Below are 13,068 nucleotides of genomic sequence, written 5' to 3' on the forward strand. Positions count from 1 at the left end.
CATGGTTTTTGTGTGTTGCCATCTTCAGGATCAATCACGTCATGACTATTTCACATGATGTCCCAATAGGTATGGACTAGCTTTATTTTGACAGTTTGAGACATACAGGCATGGCTACTCAGAACATATGCAGACGTATGTGGCTACCAGGGTGACGTCATTCATTTCCTTACTGTATGCTCGCAAATCCAAGAAATCAGCTCAAGACGTATGCGTGAGTTGTCTTGATGTGTGCTGATCTGCACTGTATACGCGGGATGAGACATATACCGCAGATCTGCTGCGTATTCGTGATATTGCTAGCTTATGCAGTGCAACAGTCCGACGCAACCTCAGTGTCTATATCTACGTACATGAGGGGTTACAGCTACAAAGGAAGTCGAAGTGCGTGCGTAGGAGGTAATAGTAACTTGCTTTCAATCTCTTCGTTGCTGGGGCTAATCTATCCCACGGCATAGCTCTTGGGCCAAAGTTACTCGAACGATAAATTTCGCCGAGATCAACGTACATTCAATTGCCCCTCTATCACAACGCATTAACAAGTTATTATTGTGTTTTGAAACGGCCGGAATAAATCCGAAGCTTAATTTCAACAAGGAGGAAAAAGAAGAAAAGAAAAGAAAAAAGAAAAAAAAAAGGAAAGAGAGAGACAGAGAAAAGCAGAAAATAAGACTAAAACTAACTAATAAAAATGACTAGCGAATTAAACAGCACACTTAGTGCACCCATGAAGCTGGATGCCTTTGTGTTTAATGGTGAAGTGTGTAGTGGAGGCCCTGATGCTGATGAAGCACGAGCCAAGATTGCTCCCATCACGCAGCCCAACTATACATTTCTCAGGCTTCATGACTCACTCATTCAGGTATGGGATGTGCAACTTCCAGGCACTAGTGACCTTCACTCTGGTTTGCTTTGTCCACACGGATGGCTGATGATTGTGTACTCCAGAGTGATATCCTGCCTCATGTCGACATTCATAATTCGTTCCAAAATAGATATAACTCACGCCTTACCAACATCGATACCGGGGAAACTTACTCTCACCGCCAGGGAGTATATCTTCACTGGATGTTACCACATGTCTACCGAGCAGGAGTAGCAGCAACGGAAGAGCGCGAAATCAATCGCGGAGAAGAAGGGCTTCCCGACGTTGACGGGGGTCAGGATAAGACAGCACCTCAGTATCGTCCAGTCCCAAACAGATGGTTGGTCATTAGGCATTTGCAAAAGAGTTTTCCGGACTACAAGTCTAGCGGTTTACCGGAATATGAGGCCTGGGTGATCGAGAGCGACAAGCAGAGTAATGTCGCGCGTATGCCCAAGGATAAGGACCTCCAAGTTGACGTGTCGCCATTTATAAGTGCACCTGTTGGGGAAGCGGTAAGAATTGGGGAACAAGCTGAGATATTTATCGGGTCGAAGACGCCAGTGGGTGAATGGACGGAGCTTAATGAAAAGCGGGCGCCGCTCACAGTGCTTCATGGAGGAAACATGCTCTTCCCAGACTTTCAGCAACACAACACCAACGTTTTCAGCATGTTGGACAATTTCAAGTATGGGCCCAGGAAGAGTAGCATGTATCTTGAAAGCGCAACAGCCGACTACTATGTAATAGGATGGCATGCCCTAATTGATCAGGGTACGTAATCTGTGACAGCACACTCACTCCTCCCTCTCTACTGGTGGGAAGCAATCTGTGTTGGAAAGGATCTGAGATCATCCACCATGTCCATGTATTGACACATCATCATAGACCCATTCTATATCGAAGACAATAAAGCCACCAGGTCTCAACGTCTGAAGCGTTACAATATGGTATAGCTTATCCACTGATGAAGTTAAGGAATATTAAAATATAGTTTTGATTCTTATAGCTGATCGATCATGCTCATAGTGTCTGAGCCAAAATTCCAATGATGCGACAAAGTGGTCTGAAGAGTCTAACTCGGGCCATACAATTTGCCACGGTGCCATGTATAGCGTCAAATGGGACGTCTGCAAGAGACCCAAAAATATCCCAGCTGACAAGCTATCCAAGCAATTGCAAGATATGATGCCGGTAGCCATTGGAACAACACCATTGGACTCACTACTGGCATACGTGAAAGCCCACCAGGAAGACGAGCAGGACGACCGCATTAAGAACGTCATGAAGGCAATCGAAAACATCCAGAAGCATCTGCTTGTTCAGGAGGACACTGTTGACGGCCAGGAGCAGGCAGAAGACATTCTCTATAATTTTAATTTTGATAACTTTCCGGGTGGTACAAGGTACCACATTGCCAGTGCTCCTGACTATAAAAAACCCACAGTAAAGCCAGAAGACACCATTGTGGACAAACTTGCCTGCCTTAACCGGGAACAAGTTCGCCTAGACTCGCTCGATCGCACTGAGCAGCGTCTTCAGTGGGATCTCTTCTCTGTTTGGTGGTCATTTGTCAGCAGTGGAATACCGGCGGAGAGTGATCAGAAAGAAGCCTTGACAGGCAAGATTAAGAGCGAAGTGAATAGCATGATGAAGGATAAGGATGCCATTCACACAGCTCGCCAACAATCTCGGGATAGGAAGCAATATCTCTTGAAAGATGAAGAATTGAAAGGCCTTATAGATAATAAAATCATTGCTCCCAGCGTCCATCCAAATTTCCATACTCAGCAAGACCCAACTCTGCTGGTTGGGCACATCCAGTCTGCATGGCCTCATGACTGGCTTGATCCATTATTCGTTCGTGTCAACACCGACATAATTGCATGGAAGAGCAGAGACAAATTGGGTGAGGTTCGAAATGGAGTGGGCATTGATAAACTCCCTAAGTCGATACAGGAGACGGCTGCGGCGCTCACTGAAGAATTCATCGAGCTGACTGTTGATCAAATTCACCCGAAACCGGCGCCTCCTGGCACATTAAAGCCACTCTACCATGACACAGATCCAAGATATTCTACCCGGCGCGATGGATGGGATGATACACAACCTTTTTTCCCCTTGTTTCTGGAGTGGGAGGCTGAGTATGGCCATATTGACTACATGGAATGGTCTCTGGAAGAGCGGAAATCTTGTGGGCAAGGTTCAACGAAGTTGAGTTATGGAATCAAAAGCAAAGACCCCCTATATGGCAAGGATGAGTGGAACCCCAGTGTCACCCCGAAGCTGAAGCAGAACATACGGATCCTTTCTGGTCGTGTCCTGATCCTGCCCCAAGCTTCACTGTCGTTATACGCACAAGTCAAGCAGATGATCGACCAGACGCCTGAGGAAGAGCTCAAGAAGGCACTCGGGGACATGGATCCCGAAGTTCTTCTACAAGATGTTGGCAAACTCGCTTTTCTGTCCTCTCCTCTCTCTGGCTTTCATGATCATCTTTTGACAATGAGCCAAGGAACGCATATAAAGCCAACTTTCCGACAACCTGGTGGTAAACTTGAATATATCAAAGAGGCCACTAGTAAAGAAGCAGGCTTCCTTGATGATAGGGTCGTGTACATGGGAACCGAGACGGATCTCACACCATACGCAGGTCTGGTGCCTGTATCTACGGAGACAAAGGACAGCCCTTTCAAACCTGTAACGCACGGCCAGTTCAAGATCACCAAGCTCAACGTTATCGACAAGTTCGGGCAGGTCATTCACGCCCTGGATCCTCGTTGGGACGCAGCTCCTCAGAACCTCCGGCCCTGTCTGAGCGAGTTTTTTGGGCCGCAAAGCCTGGCTAACGGCACGCCAAACATTGTAGAGAAGCCCCTGGAAAGACAGCAAGGAAGCCACTACGCCCAGATACCACCTCATATTAACCAGCTGGCAAGAGTCAACTCGTCCTTTGTAATTATGGATTCAAGTGGGGAGTGGATTCCGCAAAACGGTATGTAGGGTCTTCTGTTTTTCCATTGGCCATCTGACTCTCTGAGAGCCCCCTCTGCATAAAATCTCCCCATACTACTATTGAATAGTTGCTCATTACCAACTGCTACCCCTCCATATCTCTGAATACTTAGTTAATACATTGTGTATTTTCGAATAGAGTGGGACAAGCCCATCTGGGGCTGGCTGGTTTACAACTACCTGGACCAGGCCATCCAATTCTTCCACGAAGACGGTACCTTCTACCGGGAGGTACGGGTGGCAGGGGACACCGGTGCCACAAAGTCGGAGAAATGGCTTCCATTCAAGAATACAGATGATGTATCCAAGGGAACTAACCAGCTCGATTATCTGATTGACCGGATGGCGAAGAGTCGGGACTATCTCGCCGCAATCTTGGATATGATTGGGGGGGCAATGGACTATGCCGCCGCGGCGCCGGACTCATATGCCCAGTTCCTCAACAGCATCATCGGTCGTCCACTAGCCCTAGTGAATATGGGTTGGAGTCTGGAGTTGGGCACGAATGAATACGTGAGTCAATCCGGGGTCCATACGGTCAAGCCAGTGCGGAAACTGCTACAAGACCCTGGAAGTACCCGTGGAGATCAGTACAGTTTCCCTCTAAAACTGGGTGACAAGAATCGCTCCTACGATGGGCTTGTGGGTTACTTCAAGACTCTGCCTCTTAAGCAACAGACGAAGGAAAGCTATCTTAACCTCGAGAATTGTTATACCTTCTTTGGTATTAATCCAAAGGCTGACACAAAAACGCCCCTTATCGAGATCAAGCCAAACAATTTTCCTTCTTTGGAGCCATTCTACATCGACCCAGTTAAAAAAGATGCTAAATTTATGGAACGTGAGCGAAACAGAATGCTTGCCAATAACACATTTGGAGCCATCGTGGATCCTTTCCGCCCCGTGCACGGGTACACAAGTATTCTCCCTATCCAAGCGCTGAAGATTCCCGAGTGGACGTGGCAAGAGGCTTTGTCCCGCATGACTGCCTTCTTCCATTTCGGCCCTTTGTCTGTTACAAAGGACGTCCCCAGCTTCAACAAGCACTATCTCCTAACAAAGGAGACCAGGATTAAGGACCCAGAAGCTATTATACCGGACGCGATCAGTCTGCCGAAGATGGGAGCAGCGGACTGGACGTGGCTTCAGCCGTATAGTGAAATATTGGATGGGGACAGGGAGGATAGTTGCTTCATGCCGCTTGGGATAGCAGGTGCAGGGACCAAGCCAAAGTTCGAGGATGGCCCGTACACATCAGTGGAAGGATATATGCAGCTCCGCCAGTCAATTGTTAGAGAGTAGAGATACGGGAGTTGCTCCTATACGATCAGAGGACTAGAAGCACGAAGAGCTCGTGTATTCAATCTCTCTCTAATCCAAGGGGTATCCGTGCCAGTGCTACTTGGAAGCCTATGACGCAGGCTTGTCATCGATAAGTTCCCTATCAATAACAATCGACAATAATCGTTAACTATCAACGATAATAAAATCATTGATAATCAGCAAAATATTCACCGCCTATTTACTGCCTCCTAATAATTATAAGCAGCTTTATATTTATACCACTCTTTTACAATTCTGGTAAATTGTAATTAACTATCCTACCTAAAATATAGATTTTAATATAGATTTATCCAGTATTTTTAATATACCTACATTTAGGCTGACCGTTGGGAAGCGAAATTCCCATGGGATTATTATTATTATTATTATTATTATTCTTCCATATTATAGAGCATTTTTCAGTCAGAGACTATGCATGCTCTACCTACCACCCCTGGGTGGTAGGATTTGAACTAACAAACAGATACGTACATAGTGGGTTGAATCAAACATAAATAAGCAGTATGACATTCTAGGAGTAGGGGGGACCTTATAAAAGGGGTTAAACCATGTGAAATTCCAATTCTTTTTGCTTTTTTCCTTTTTTTCTTTTGTTTTTGTTTTCTTTATGGATCCAGGAGCCACTTCCTAGTGGCAATTCCGGTTTCCTTCAGGAATTTGACCAGTTGTTCTTGCCCTGCTTTCTTCGTAAACAGATAAGGCAAATTTCAGTCTTTTTTGTCTAGGGTCTCTATAGACCCTTTTCTAATATCCCTGAATGCCTGGCACTGAAAACGTAGGTGGTGCGGAGTTTAGCGCTTGTTGCTGACGCACGATGTGCATATATCGCTATCGTAGTTAGGTGTTCGAACTAGATAGGATCTAAAATACCCATGCCCTAGCTTTAGCTGGATAATGGTTGACCAGGTCTGCTTGGGAAGCTTTAGGGGGCTTGGTTTCTATAAAGCTATGGAATTAAAGCCCCTATATTGATACTTTTCCTAGCATTTTCCCATGCTTATCCCAATCCTCAAGGCATTTCGCTTGAGCTCTGTTTAGATGGCTAACTGAAATGGACATTTTAATATTTACTTGTCCATTCTGCGCCATATTTCGCTGCTTCGTCAGCTTTGGCATTACCAAAAATTCCCTGGTGGCCAGGAACCCGTTGGATATAAATATTGATATTCTTATCCTTAGTTCTAGTTACCTATTTAAAGATTCTTTGGTATGGTTCATAGCTGGTGTCTGCTAATTAAAGCCTTTTTAGGGCTGCTTGACTGTCCGAAAAGATGTAGATATCTAAAGTTGGAATTTAAATAGCCTTAAATGCTTGTTTTAATGCTTTTTGGATAGCAAATAACTCCGCATCATAGACCTCGTATTCATGACCTAGATTCCACGCCCAAGCCTTTTGATTTTGAGGATTATTCTCTAGGAGGAAGATTCCTGCTCCGTTTTGACCACTCTGCAGCTGGGATCCATCTGAATAGAAGATAATTTTGTGGTTATCTCTATTAGCAAGCCATTGAGATATTAGCGTCTTGTGTTCCTGGGCTGCTTGCTCTTTTGGTTTGTTAGAGATATCTATATCTATCATTTGGCTCAGTGTTTGGGACCAGGGTGGTAAGATTTGATCTAGCGTCTGAAAGGTGCCTTTCCACGTCTTAAAGGAGAATAGTGCTAGCAGTCGGATTAACTGGCTAGGGTATTTTCTCTTTCTCTCTCTAGGGTGGTATTCCGGGTCTTCTGCATCTAGTAATCTAGATTTCTCGTTCCAATCCAAAAACCTTGATTGGTCAATGGAGAATTCCCCCGGGTTTAGCATGAATGTGGTAGGTAGTCTGCCCCATTGCATTTTATGAGCTTCGGCCTAGGTGCCACTATTATAAAACCTAGATATAAGCTACTACTAATGGCGATACACGTTAAGCTAATATACATTTATAAAGCACCTATATAACCGACACCGCGTCTGTCCTGTAAGCCAGTATTAATGATTCCCGATGCTAGGCATTTTCAGAGCTTCGGCCTAGGCGCCATGATTATAAAGCCTAGATATAAGCTGCTGCTATTAGGTGGAGCTTGGCATTTTCAGAGTCTCGGCCTAGATGCCATGATTGTAAAATCTAGATATAGACCTCTGCTAACAGCTTAATCCTCATTCTGATATTTCTCATTAGCATTGGAACACGAGGCGGAACGCGAGGCGAAACGCGTCGTGAGGCGCGTGGTGAGACGCGCCAAGGACACGGTAGTACCCCCTTTCCCCATGAAAGTGAGGGAGCGCAGCAGAAAGAGCGCAGATAGAGAAGGGAGCGAAGAAGGAAAGGGAGCCGAAGTTGTTACGAAAACACTATAATCCCTCTGACTTCGCGGTGCGAAGTATCTAACGACCGATTTAACCCCTGAATCCTTTAGATAGTTGAACACCACAATGAGAATATAGGGAACTGCTTAGGAGGCTCAGTTGGTTAAGATACTGCAATTCCTGGTGTTTCCACTGAATAACATCTACTTCCTAGTTAGGCTAGTTGGCCTGTAGCTCCCTGCGCACCACTTCCCCTGAATTCCACAACAGAAGTATTTTGATGAGGTTTAACACCAGTCACAATTTCATATTGCCAAGAAATATTGATAATAATATTGTCAATAGTCAATATTATATTAGCAATATTCAATATTGATTGAATCCACATTGACTTATTAAAAACAACACTGAGCGTGATAGTGGCGGATTTTATGATAAAAATAGGCCTGCTCGGGCAGTTTCAAGCAGTAGACTCTGCAGTAACAGGGGTTACCAACCAAGCGCAGGGCAAGACGTCTGTCTTAGCCAGCATAAAATAACTAATAAGGACATTGGGCTGTTGCCTGAAGCGAGCTCACACCAGCGGACGCCAGACCAGGACACCTGTGGCCGCCGAGCAGACCAGATAACGGTGCGGAGATATACAGAAGCTGTTGGGGGGGCCAAGCCAGTGGCCACAGGGTTAATAGATATTAGAGACGCAGTGGGATCTACAGTGCAGCCTAAGGCAGGATGGAAGGGGATACTGCAGATGGAGAGGTACAAGTGCTGTTAGGGGTTAAGTAGTAATACCGCGGCTCTAAGGACGCCGCGATATTCGGTGGTGTTGACACCCGGGGTTAACAGTTATTAAATTTTTTGTTTGTGTTGCTTGTTTAGCTATATCCTTTTCTTAGGGCCAGCTGCGAACTCTGGGATGGCCAGCCGCCAGGTGTGGCTTCCCCAGCACTAACTGTGTCAGCGCAATCCTGCATGGCAACATTCACATGTAAGCTAGGACAGGTTAATAAATACTACTACTACTACTACTACTACTACTACTATAATTTACCAGAATTGCGAAAGAGCGGTATAAACATGAAGCTGCTTATGATTATCAGGAGGCGGTAAATAGGCGGTGAATATTTTGCCGATTATCGATGACAAGCCTAATCCGGGGAGGTAGGCCACGACGATCCATATCAATAATCCATGAGATAAGAGTTGATTCTTCTGTATTTGTTAATTTTCGGCTATTAGCAACTGATTCCTTGCGAGAGGTAGTGCCATTCAAACGAGTCATCAAGGTGCTTGGGGGGACATCAAATGCCTTAGCTGCAGTAGTTTTAGATTTAAAAAGGCCGCGCCTATAAGCATCTATAACCAATTGCAAACGGCCTTCTTTTGAACTATCGGCCATGGCTCTGTGGTTGGAGATAATAATATTTTGAATAACTTCGTGGTAAGCGCGTAGCTTGGTGGGGGACCGCCCAGCTCGGTGGCCGATTACGTTTGGAATAAGAAGATAAAATTAGTGGGTGAAATTCAAGGGATTAACCGTTATTTAAATATTTTACATACTAGGGGTATTATGAAATTCCACCTGGTCGCGTGGCGGGACCCGCTTTCCGAGTCGACGCCACCGGCCATTTATTTGACAGATGCTTAGTCAGGTGCGAAGTGTTTATCGCACCCGCGCGCGGCGGCGGGCCCCGGCCTGTTAGGCTGGAAAAGGAAGATGTCACTTGCTTTTGTAGAACCAGTAAAAAATGGAGTGTCTCGCGAACTTTAAGCGTGACGTACATTGAAACATGTATATTATACAAAAGTAGCTAAAGCTGACTGTTGCACTTTTACGTTATATGGGTATTACCTGACGTCAACGAACCAGGGTTTACGTTATGGTTGTTACCACACTAGGCAATCTGGATGATAGCCTTGACACGTTCTGACGTTAACACCTTTGACCACAGTACTTACAACGCTGTTGATACTTAATTGGAACATATAAAGGGCTGGGTTTCTCTCGTCTCATTCTTACTTCATTCCTCCATCCGACTAAGCTAAACCAAAACAAACTATTTAGTATCTTATTATTGTACTTATTGTACACACAACTCAGTATGGCAACCGCATCGATGAAAGCTGGCCCTGCACGCGTAGAGAAAGGGGATGACCTCTACGACGTGTTTCGTAAGTCTGCTTTCGCTCAGGGCCACTATAATGTTCCTGAGTCTCGAATCAGGGATGCTTTTGACGAGGAGCTGAGACAACCCGGTGGCCGCGAAGCTCTTACCAACATTCTCAAGCAATGGGGCTCATATCCACCATCGGAAGACTTGAGTAATGAATCTCCAGTGGACGAAGCCGTTATCAAACTTAATATTAATGAAGCAACTGTGGATATTACCATTGGGGAACTCTCCTTGTATGCGAAGGGACTATTTAGAGGAGGGTACTTTGGAACAGGACAGTATGACCTCCGGTATGTTCTTTATACCCTGCAGTTGAATCCCTGCACAACTAACCGAAAAGTCAGCGGCTTCATTAAATACAATGATACAGATGACTTGCAGGGAACCCAAAAGGCGGAAATGTTCAAACACGATGAAAATGTAAGGAATGAAATACTGGTTCACTGGCTGTATATAAATCTAACTGATAATTAATATAGACTCTCGTTATGAACATCTACGCGCCTGATAACTACAAGAAACTTCTCGCATACATTGTGTTATACAGGCCAAATTTCCACTTGACTGGCGTGAAGCCTGGTAGGATCACATTCAGCCCCCTGACAGTCTAGGAAAGCATGGCCTTTGCACGAAGCCTTGATATGGGTTTTTTCGTATTCCAGGGATACTGGTTTTTTTCCCATTTCCCTAGTGCAAATGCAGAGGCTTCCACGTTTGTCGTAGTATCTCTATGTGATTTTCTATGAAACCATCCGAGCAATAAAATTGTTAACTACTAGTGATAAAGTTGGTTGTTATCCAGCTCCCCAGTGGGGTTTATAAAGTTTTGTAGCAACGTGGTCAACTCAAGCAGGGAAGAGAGACTATTAGCTGTATTCAAAATGTTGTGAAATTCAGGGGAAACGGGGCGCAGGGAGCTATTCTATCAGCTACAGGCCAACTAGCCTAACTAGGAAGTAGATGTTATTCAGTGGAAACAACAGGAATCGCAGTATCTCAACCAACCGAGCCTACTAAGCGGTTCCCTATCAGGCTTGGCAAGAATAAAATCTAATTCGAATTAATGGATGAATAATCCTTATCCAAATAACGTTATCGGACACCGAATGTCGCAAGACACCGAATGTCGCGCCGCTCACCGCTTCTTCCCCCCAACCTTTAGAAGCTCAATATCTTTATATTTTGAAGCCTTTTCTTATCAATATTATTAAAATGACGTCTATTTCAGAGGATGAAAGAATGAAAATGGCTATTGAAGCATGGAATAATGGCCAATTTACATCAAAAGCTGCCTGTGCTAGAACATTTGTTGTGCCTATTCGAAAGTTTCAACGTCGATTTCTAGGAATAACCTCTCGCAAAGAAATAGACGCAAATGGACGAAAGCTATCCAATCTTGAAGAGGATACATTAAAAAGATGGATTATTATTATTATTATTTTATTATTATTATTATTATTCTTCCATATTATAGAGCATTTTTCAGTCAGAGACTATGCATGCTCTACCTACCACCCCTGGGTGGTAGGATTTGAACTAACAAACAGATACGTACATAGTGGGTAAAATCGAACATGAATAAGCAGTATGACATTCTAGGAGTGGGGAGGACCTTATAAAAGGGGTTAAACTATGCGAAATTCCAATTCTTTTTGCTCTTTTTCCTTTTTTCTTTTGTTTTTGATTTTTTGTTTTAGGGATCCAGGAGCCACTTTCTAGTGGCGATCCCGGTTTCCTTCAGGAATTTGACCAGTTGTTCTTGCCCTGCTTTCTTTGTAAACAGATAAGGCAGATTTCGGTCTTTTTTGCCTAGGGTCTCTATAGACCCTTTTCTAATGTCTCTAAATGCCTGGCACTGAAAAAGTAGGTGGTGCGGAGTTTGGCGCTTGTCGCTGCGGCACGATGTGCATATATCACTATCATAGTTAGGTATTTGAACTAGAGAGGATCTAAAATAACCATGCCCTAGCTTTAGCTTGATAATGGTAGACCAGGTCTGCTTGGGAAGCTTTAGGGGGCTCGGTTTCCATGAAGCTATGGAATTAATAGGCCTCGGAGTTTGCAGACTCTAACTATCTTTTTATTTATACTTTACTCGATATCTATATAGCTACCCCCGAGGCGTAGTAACACTGCAACTGGAAAGTATACAATGTTAAGGACTTGCAGGCCTTTATAAATCTTAACCTAAACAATAAAGCCTTTGTACTAAAAATAAAATAGTAGATTAAACTTGTAATAAACTACCTTATTAAAATAGTTTGTCAAGGAATTGCTACATCCACACTGTGGGCAAAGCCCAGCTGGTGGGTGAACCCCTACTTTACTCTGGAATACCGCGAGATAGTTAAGATTACTTACAAGTTTTAACACAAATATATACAAGCTAAAGTAAATTAATATAAATCTGTAAATATTTATATACACAACGCAGCCTCTGTGGCCTGGGCTAAGTATGCAAAAGTCCGGAACTGTAAAAAAAAGGTTATAGCACGAGCCCTGCGGCAGGGCCACCAAACCTGGGTCTGCAAGGCCACTAACGCGGGCCCTCGAGGCATGTGGCGTGTGGCCAAGTGGTGCAGGAACAGGGAGGCCCGCGGAGGTTTTATACCCACACTAAAAACAGATACAGACGCTGGCCCCGGCACAGGGACAGCAGAGACCGTAGAACAGAAAGTCGAGGTATTCCGGAGGGTGTTCTTTCCCTTACCACCCCCCTGTAGATCTCTTTAATATTGGTACGGCTTAACTACCTTAGCAAATTAACCTCCCGGACCTCCAGCAACAAAAGGTGCTAAAGTGTATTTAACAAGCACCTCTGGACAAGGCACCTGGACCGGACGGGATCCCTAACAAAGTATAGCATTGGCTAGGAGAGCTAACCTCCTTCGTAGAGGTGCTAACAAGGATCTTTAATACCTGCCTAAAGGTAGGCCATAATCCGGAGTATTTTTAACAGTTAACAACAGTTATATTATAAAAGGCGGCCCCCCCAGGGACTACTATATTCCTAAATCCTACTATTCTATCGCCCTCCTAAACACCCTAGGTAAGATCCTTAAAGCAGTAGTAGCAACCAGAATCGCCTATGCCCTGGAGGAGCACAACCTGCTCCCTAGGGGCCACCTAGGTGGTTAAAAGGGTATCTTAGTTAACCACCTAATTTAGCTGCTTTTTAACAACATCTTTATAATATAAAGGAGCAAGAAGAAGGTAAGCATACTCCTCTTAGATATAGCAGGTACCTTTAATAGTATCTCCTATATTTAACTACTTCACAACTTGTGCATAGTACGACTAGGTTTCTTCGCGAATTAGCTTAAATTATTTCTCTCGAATCGGTAGACGCGCATCCAGTTGCCCGGCTATGTTAGTAATCT

General features: G+C 44.4%; 2 protein-coding genes across 2 annotated transcripts; both read left to right on the forward strand.

Moving 5' to 3' along the window:
• Window positions 1–691: 691 nt before the first annotated feature.
• Window positions 692–5,182, forward strand: ATNIH1004_001851 (uncharacterized protein; the record flags this gene model as incomplete). The annotated part of the gene is made up of 5 exons (XM_033566546.1): window positions 692–862; window positions 949–1,639; window positions 1,754–1,815; window positions 1,895–3,860; window positions 4,020–5,182. 5 exons carry the CDS (start codon window positions 692–694, stop codon window positions 5,180–5,182), a joined length of 4,053 nt encoding a protein of 1,350 aa, XP_033420748.1.
• Window positions 5,183–9,616: 4,434 nt separating this feature from the next.
• ATNIH1004_001852 (uncharacterized protein) lies at window positions 9,617–10,299 on the forward strand (the record flags this gene model as incomplete). Its single annotated transcript, XM_033566547.1, has 3 exons — window positions 9,617–9,978; window positions 10,033–10,108; window positions 10,168–10,299. The coding sequence occupies 3 exons, from the start codon at window positions 9,617–9,619 to the stop codon at window positions 10,297–10,299; spliced, it is 570 nt and encodes a 189-aa protein (XP_033420749.1).
• Between the last annotated feature and the right edge of the window lie 2,769 nt (window positions 10,300–13,068).

Source organism: Aspergillus tanneri (genome assembly GCF_003426965.1).
Source record: "Aspergillus tanneri strain NIH1004 chromosome Unknown AapTan_10_pilon_pilon_pilon, whole genome shotgun sequence".
Taxonomy (NCBI): Eukaryota; Fungi; Ascomycota; class Eurotiomycetes; order Eurotiales; family Aspergillaceae; genus Aspergillus; species Aspergillus tanneri.